The 8,218-nt window shown below is 36.2% G+C and overlaps 2 protein-coding genes across 2 annotated transcripts in view; one reads left to right on the top strand and one right to left on the bottom strand.

Annotated features, from left to right (window-relative positions):
• Positions 1 to 280: 280 nt before the first annotated feature.
• The window catches only part of asgr1a (asialoglycoprotein receptor 1a), a 13,114-nt gene continuing 5,176 nt past the window's right edge, over positions 281 to 8,218 (bottom strand). Inside the window, exons 2-10 of the mRNA XM_016466670.1 lie at positions 7,053 to 7,086; positions 5,977 to 6,090; positions 4,101 to 4,223; positions 2,739 to 2,843; positions 2,466 to 2,537; positions 2,299 to 2,373; positions 2,080 to 2,231; positions 598 to 707; positions 281 to 517 (exon numbers count right to left, since the gene is read on the bottom strand). Of these exons, the coding sequence (XP_016322156.1) occupies positions 364 to 517; positions 598 to 707; positions 2,080 to 2,231; positions 2,299 to 2,373; positions 2,466 to 2,537; positions 2,739 to 2,843; positions 4,101 to 4,223; positions 5,977 to 6,073 (888 nt within the window). The 5' untranslated portion in view covers positions 6,074 to 6,090; positions 7,053 to 7,086 and the 3' untranslated portion in view covers positions 281 to 363. The remainder of the gene's footprint in view (positions 518 to 597; positions 708 to 2,079; positions 2,232 to 2,298; positions 2,374 to 2,465; positions 2,538 to 2,738; positions 2,844 to 4,100; positions 4,224 to 5,976; positions 6,091 to 7,052; positions 7,087 to 8,218) is intronic.
• The window catches only part of plod3 (procollagen-lysine, 2-oxoglutarate 5-dioxygenase 3), a 24,921-nt gene continuing 22,940 nt past the window's right edge, over positions 6,238 to 8,218 (top strand). The window contains exon 1 of the mRNA XM_016466651.1: positions 6,238 to 6,319. Within this exon, the coding sequence (XP_016322137.1) occupies positions 6,238 to 6,319 (82 nt within the window). The remainder of the gene's footprint in view (positions 6,320 to 8,218) is intronic.

Genomic DNA, 8,218 nt, shown 5'->3' with positions numbered 1-8,218 from the left:
AGCACAGTACACATAGCAAGTTTTTTTTGTTATATTTTAGTTTATGTGTGTGTCTGGTGGTGTTGGTTTAGTTGTGATGAGTAGTTCGGTTGATTTAGATGTTCTGGTTAAGTTGTGTTGGTTTAGTTGTGTTGAGTACTTCTGTTGGTTTAGATGTTCTGATTAAGTTGTGTGTCTGGTGCTGTTGCTTAAGTTGTGCTGTTTTCCGTGTGTTGGTTTAGTTGTGTGTCTGGTGCTGTTGGTTTAGTTGTGATGAGTATTTATGTGAGTTTAGTTGTGTGTGTTTATAATCACACTGATGTTGTTTGTTGGTTTGATGTAGTTTTGTTGTAAAGTGTTGACGCTGTGAAGGACATTCGTGTCTCAGATGGAGGAGGCGTGAGCTTTGCAGATATAGCGGTAGCGCCGAGAGCAGTGGTCGTCGTTATAGCGTCCGTCGTGATGAAAGTGAGCGCAGTCTTCACCACCTCCCAAACCGTGAGCCGTCCAGTCATCCGGCTGACCGGGCATCCATTCACTGCACACACACACACACACACACACACGTGATGAACGCTGGAGTGTGAACGAAGCTCCTGACGCTGGACACACACTCACCTCCTGATGACCGTGTACGGTGTTCCGTCCAGCCATTCCCACTCACCGGTGTGGCCGTCAGTCAAACCCAGCCAGTAGAACAGAGGCCTGGTCTTACTGGCCACGAAACTCTGAACACACACACACAGACACACACACACACGATTACTAAAGCACTGATTCAGTCTGAATAAACATGCTGCTTTACATTTACATTTAGTCATTTAGCTGATGCTTTTATCCAAAGCGACTTACAAAGTAGAAGCAATCAGATCAACGAGAGAGCAACAAGTGCTGTGACAAGTCTCAGTTAGCCTAGCACAGTACACATAGCAAGTTTTTTTTGTTATAAATTAGACCAAAACGAATAGAATAGACAAAACAAATATGTTTTGGTTTAGTTGTTTTGATTTGTGTCGGTTGTTTTACTTTATTTCTGCTGGTTTACTTGTGTTGTTGATGCTGTTGGTTTAGTTGTTTTCATTAATTTGTTTTGGTTAAATGTGTTGGTTTAGTTGTTTTGGTTTAGCTTTGTTGGTTTGGTTGCTTTAGTGTATTTGTTTTTGTTTAGTTGTGTTTATTTATTTGACTTGGTTGGTTTGGTTTGTGTTTGTTTAGTTGTTCTGGTGAAGTTGTGTTGGTTTAGTTGTTTTAGTGTATTTTGTTTTTGTTTAGTTGTTTTGGTTTATTTCTCTTGGTTGGTTTGGTTTGTGTTAGTTTAGTTGTTTTGGTTTTGATCTGTTGGTTTAGTTGTTCTGGTTAAGTTGTGTTGGATTAGTTGTGTTGAGTAGTTCTGTTGCTTTAGTTGTGTTGGTTTAGTTGTTCTGGGGTGCGTTTCCCAACAGCAACTATTATCGCAAGTTCTGTCGTTACCAATAGATTTCAATGGAACTAACTAAACTACCATAGTTAGCTAGCGATGCTTTTGGGAAACGCACGCCTGGTTAAGTTGTGATGGTTTAGTTGTGTTGATTAGTTGTTCTGATTAAGTTGTGTGTCTGGTGCTGTTGGTTAAGTTGTGCTGTTTTCGTTGTGTTGGTTTAGTTGTTTGTCTGGTGCTGTTGGTTTAGTTGTGATTAGTATTTATGTTAGTTTAGTTGTGTGTCTGGTGCTGTTGGTTTAGTTGTTCTGTTGGTTTAGTTGTTTTAGTTAAGTTGTGTTGGTTTAGTTGTGTTGAGTAGTTCTGTTGGTTTAGTTGTTCTGGTTAAGTTGTGTTGGTTTAGTTGTGTTGAGTAGTTCTGTTGGTTTAGATGTTCTGATTAAGCTGTGTGTCTGGTGCTGTTGGTTAAGTTGTGCTGTTTACGTTGTGTTGGTTTAGTTGTGTGTCTGGTGCTGTTGGTTTAGTTGTGATGAGTATTTATGTTAGTTTAGTTGTGTGGCTGGTGCTGTTGGTTTAGTTGTGATGAGTAGTTCTGTTAGTTTAATTGTGTGGCTGGTGCTGTTGGTTACGCTCTTTTGGTTTATTTGTGTTGGTTTAGTTGTACAGTACGGATCAGCTCTGACCTTCTCCTGTTTGCTTTTTAAGATGAGCAACTCTGATTTCTTCTTCTGACACTCGTCTCTGGCCGCGTCCCACGGCATCCCGTCATCAGAGAAGAAATAACAGTGTGAGGAAAAGAGCAGCCATCCATCAGGACAGCACAGCTCCTGCGTGTCTGAACATACACATGTGTGTCACGCTCTGCACGAGACATGAGGACACACTAATACAGCATCACTTACTGTTGTTCCTTATCTTGTTAATCTGGCATTTCAGATTCGAAACTTTGTCACGGAGTACCTGCGCTGAATCCGACACTAAACAAACACACATATATTAAGATCCGCAGTGTATTTACATTAGTTTGTCTAGTTTGGTTTGTCTGCGTGTGTATTTGCGTGCTACTTACTATCATTAATCATGCTTTGCATCGTCTCTTGGTTAAGCTCCAGATTGCTGATCTCCAAAAGCAGTTTATGTCCTGAACACACATCATTGTAAAACACATTTTGCTTCTACATTGTGACAATAGTTGAAACAATTTAGTGAAAAAAACTAATGTAGGTGGGACTTGATATTCTTCATTTTCTAGTTGATTTACTAGTTAATGAATAAGAGCGATTGATGACGTCAGATGAGAAAGTTGTTTCATATGGATGAAAGATGATGAAGGCTACATTACCGTGTTCCTCTAGGTCACGTGTTCTGGTTATGATGCTCACGAGCGTTTGCGTCAGATTCTGTACGTTCATCTCTGCAGTTGAGAACTTCCTGTCAAACTTCACATCTAACAAAACACAGTTACACTTATGAAAAAATTAAACATCATTATTTTTTATTGATTTTTATTGATGTACACTTATTCGTGTACATATTCCACATTACTTTTTGGCCGTATTATGCTGCGTTCAAATCAAGTTTGTATTTACGATTTGGGAAGTAGTTACAATACGATGTACATTTTCTACCAAAAAAAAAAAATTTTTTAAGGTAAATTTAAAAAAAAAAAAAAAGTTTAACCCTTGTGTCTATTTAAGAAGTGATTGTTGTATATATAAAATTGTTGTGTTTATTTAAAAACAAATATATATATATATATATATATACTAAATTCTTTCTTTTTTATTAAACAGTGCAAATCATCAAACCAGGCAGTTATAAAAACAAAACAAAGATTAAAAGTATACACAGATAGAAATCCCTTAATAAAATTAACCATGGTTTTATTATAGTAAAAGTGTATTGATTACCATTTGTATAACCGGTTTTACTACAAATACCATGGTTAAACTATGTTCAGTGTAGCAAAATCATGGTTAATTTGTGGTTACCAATTTGTGTTTTTTTTTTCTTCCAAACTTTGAATAAAGAAAAGAGCGATTTAGAGCCAGATTCTTGTTTATGTGAAATTCAGCTAGCAGGAAACATAAATTAATTAGGTTATATTTGGCTATATTCTCTTTTGAGTAGCTGGTCAAACAATCCAAAGAAAACATCATTAAAACTGCTACTGTAATGTTGTTGGTTTTACGTTATCAAAATAGTGTAACTACACTCTAAAAAATGCTGGGTTGTTTTAACCCAACTTTGGGTCAAATATGGACTAACCCAACTGTTGGGTTAAACTTTTCAATTACATTTTTAACCCAAAAGTTGGGTTAGTCCATATTTGACCCAAAGTTGGGTTAAAACAACCCAGCATTTTTTAGAGTGTATGCTAACATAAAAAGCTCTCTTTATGAATTATGAGTAGGCTATGTTATAGCTACCATAGCTATAAATAAAGACTTTAGATGACATGAAACTGTGATCAAATATCGATCATAAATGCAAAAATGTTGCGGTAGTTGGATTGGGGGGGGGTATGTCCCCACCAATGTCAAAATTAAAATTCGCCCGAGTCAACTTGTAAATACGATCTTTCTGACCGACTTGAACCATTCCACTCTGACAATATAAGTTATTTAGAAATTAATAAAGACAAATAGGACATAACATGCTTGTCAGTATGATATGATGATGTTTTTCGGCGTGTTTTACTCACGGCTTACAGACACTGTGATGATCAGCAGCAGCAGAATCAGAGCCGTTACACTGATCGCGGTAAATACCTGCCACCGCCAGCGACCGACAGAGGGCGCCACTATGATCCTGCGCACAGACGACTCTAACACACACACACACACACACACACAGTGTTGGGGGATATCCTTTATGTATTTAATCCTATTCTATTTGCTTCTGACCTTCGATGATCCAATTCAACCGTACTAATAAGCACAAATGACTCTAGACGAACATTTGTGTCTTTTTTTATTGCTGAAGTGTTGAAATTTCTTCTTCTGCATTCTACTGTACGGACGTAAATTTACTTCCCTTCAGCCTGAGGCTTATTCATTTCACTTTTGGTGTGAAAAGGCTTTTATATTTGCCAAAAATAGAACTTTTTTATTTTAAAAACAAACAAGCAAGCCCTGTCCAGATTTAAAACGTAACGCAAAAGTAACGTAACGCATTACTTTCCATAAAAAGTAACTAAGTAACATAATTAGTTACTTTTTTATGGAGTAACGAAATATTGTAATGCATAACTTTTAAAAGTAACTTTCCCCAACACTGCACACACTTATTCTGGAGCCGTATGACAATCTATCAATCACTCAATCTATCAATATTTTTAAAATATGTTTATAATTTCAAAACATACAAAAATGGTCCGACCAATTGTCTGACTTATTTACCGACCAATTGTGTTGTATTCATTACCTTAGAAAACTATGCTGAAAACTAGCTACTTTGTGGCAGTCTTTTGGAAAGTCATAGAAATGCAGTGGAGCTATTGGAGCAAATGTGAACACAAAAATTATATCTGATGTAGGCCTAGTTTCCGTTCACCACATGTTTATAGTTTATATATTGCTTTGTCTCATTTGTTATACACTGTAAAAAATATGTTGTAAATAAATATTAATAGAGTGTGTTTTACAAGAAAATACTTTTTCGGTCCTTCTACTATTTAATTCAATGCCACTTGCTGCATCTTTGTAATTATTTGTGAAACGCAGCAATTTCTGAGTGAAAAATATTTCCACATCATTTTTGTTCTCAGTATATACTGCCAGCCTACATTTTGTTCTTACAATTTTTTTTATGAATAATATTCTAAAACTGATATTTTATGAAGGAAAATGTGAGTGATGTTTGTCTGTGCAAAGTTGAAGTGTTCTTGTTGCCAGGGCGTTGATGTTTGGTTGCTAAGACGTTACAAGTGGAATTTTTCACTTGTTGCTGTGCGATTCTTCTGATTCTGAGTGGTTGCTAGGATGTTGCTAGGGGGAGAACTCAGTGTGTGTCAAAGGTCAAAGGAGGTTGAGCAGCTGAATAAACTACAGTCAGTCAACGAGCAGAGAAAGAACACACACACACAGACACACAGGTTTGTTCTTATGGTTTATGGGGACTCTCCATAGGCGTAATGGTTTTTCTACTGTACAGACCGTATATTCTATTGCCCTACACCAACCCTAACCCTAAACCTACCCCTTACAGGAAACTTTCTGCATTTTTAGATTTTCAAAAAAACTCATTCTGAATTATTTATAAGCTTTTGAATTACGGGGACACTGAAAATGTCCTCATAAATCACCTTCTCGTTGTCATACCTATGTTATTATACAAATTTGTGTCCTCATAAACCACATAAACATGCACACACACACACACACACACAGACACACACACACACATTTGTTTTTGTCTCTCTCTGGTGTCTTTCCATTGACTTCCATTGTTTTTCTACTGAACTAGTGTTGCTTTCCATCTCCTAACCCTCACACAAACCTTTCTGCATTTTCCCATATGAATTAACACATTGTTTATCGTGTGCATTCATCTGTTTTCAGTTTTTTGTTCTCTCACACCTTTCCTCCAGAACTCGCTGTCATCACTGGCCTCTGGATTTTCAAACTCGTCTGTATATTCGTTTCCAGAGCCGCTTTCGGACGTGACGGCCCTCATGATGACTGAGTCTGGTCCTGCAAACACACACATGTTCATGAATGTTCATCATTCGTTCATTCTTCTGCAGGAAGTGATGTCACAGCAGAGACGGCCTCCTCATATTGAGATGACGGTCTGAGAATGGCTTCAGTCTGGTTTCCAGACCAATGAAACGCTGATGCATGACTGGACAACAGGCTGACTTCCTCCAGCCAATCACAGGCGAGTCAAGAGCTCAGGCTGAGGTGCTCAGAGCTTCTATTGGTCGAATGCTTTTGCACGATATAAAGTTCAACAAACCTGACCTTTGATTCGCAGCAGCAGAAGATGAAGCTTCTTCACATGACTGTGTGACCGCTAGTTAATTAGGTAATTCATTTTCACCAATGTTAAAGCAGATTCACCTTTATCTGTTTTAATGATGACCAGAATTCAAGAGTATTGAAACTCTGACACCGACGTAAGTGCTTATTTACCGACCAATAACTCCAGAAAGAGAGTTTGAAAAGATTTTTTAATACAGAGAAAATAATTAAAAGATAATTTAGCTCCGTCACTCAATGACTGCTTGACATATTAAAAATGATTTAGACTTTGAGAGAGACTGGCAAAATAAATAAATAAATAAATATAAAAGTCCCTGTTATTTTTTCACAGTTTGAAATATTAAAGAACATTTATAGCTTTTGATTCTGTATTCTGTTCATACATTTCTACCCAAAACACTGAAAACATGTAATGAAACATTAACAACTTTATTAACATCGAAAGTAACTCTAAAACAACAAAAAGGCAGAAATAATATAAGAAGAAGACAAAGTGGTTAACGGATCAGTGTTTCTCACTCGAGGTTCTGGTTTGTTAATCAGATGCATCTGTGATATAAACAAACTAAACCAATCTAGAACAGATCAGACTCCATCTGTCCACCGATTCAGATTATTGCTACAGTATTAATAACTCAGAATTTTTTTTGGAAATATTTTTTTTCACTTACCTCCTGCGTGAGAAATGAGATCCTGCTGTGTGTGAATAGTGATGTAAATGAATCAGGGAAGAGTTAACTGACCAACTGCACTGTGAAATTTTTCAGATATTATATATATATATATTTTTCACAATATAAAAACGCTAACAAAATTCGAACAGCCTTTCCAAAACACATCTATGTGTCGAAACTTTGCATGCACATTGATGACCCTAAATGAGAAGTGTTCACCAAATTTCAAGAAAAAATAGATTGTTTAACCAGTATTTCAAGCAGTTTGAAAATTGAGTGAGGCTTAAATTGACTGCAATATAAAAATGCTAACAAAATTCGAACAGCCTTTCCAAAACACATCTGTGTCGAAACTTTGCACGCACATTCTTGATGCTAAATGAAAAATATCCACCAAATTTCAAAAGGAAATACTCAGCTTAACCAGTATTTCAAGCAGTTTGAATATTGAGTGTGGCTCAAGTTGACCACAATATATACCAAAGGGTTGAGTTTTGGCAAATTGCACAGAAACTAACGGAGCTTAGTTTGACCCCAACACAAAAGACCAAAACACTTCTATATGTTGAAACTTTGCACGCACATTCATGAGCCTAAAAAAAATCCTTTTTGGGATGTCAAACCTGTGATAAACTCTTATATTAATGACATGTGGCAGATGGAATGGGATAAATATAATCAAAATAAGCTATATCCTAGTGTAAGATTTTTCTTTTTTTACTCATTTTAAATCTAGGTCTTTTAGGTCATACAAGATTTACACATGGATATTTATTAAACCACCATCATGCCTTACTTGCCAAACTAAAATGACCGTGAAACATATTTTATTGGATTGTACTGTTTTTAATGTAAATAGACAATGGTTTTATTCAGAGGTGTGTCTAACTGATTTATTTAAAAATGTATCACCTGAATGTATTTTAGAATTTTTGTCTAGTGTACATCTGAAACGTCTTTGATAACCTTTTGTTAATTGTATACCTTGTATAAGTTATTCAGAGATCGCCATGAAAATAGCCGTGATGCTGGCATGGCGTTAAAAAGTGAATAAATAAATACATAAATAAATTACTAAGCCTAAATGAAAACTATCCACCAAATTCCAAGTAGAAATAAGTAGCTTAACCAGTATTTTAACTCTTTTAACTCTTTCCCCGCCG

The sequence above is a fragment of the Sinocyclocheilus anshuiensis genome, unplaced genomic scaffold, assembly GCF_001515605.1.
Source record: "Sinocyclocheilus anshuiensis isolate Anshui unplaced genomic scaffold, SAMN03320099.WGS_v1.1 scaffold444, whole genome shotgun sequence".
Classification (NCBI taxonomy): Eukaryota; Metazoa; Chordata; class Actinopteri; order Cypriniformes; family Cyprinidae; genus Sinocyclocheilus; species Sinocyclocheilus anshuiensis.
Note: the sequence above shows the minus strand (reverse complement) of the source record. Positions and strands in the feature narration are given on the sequence as shown.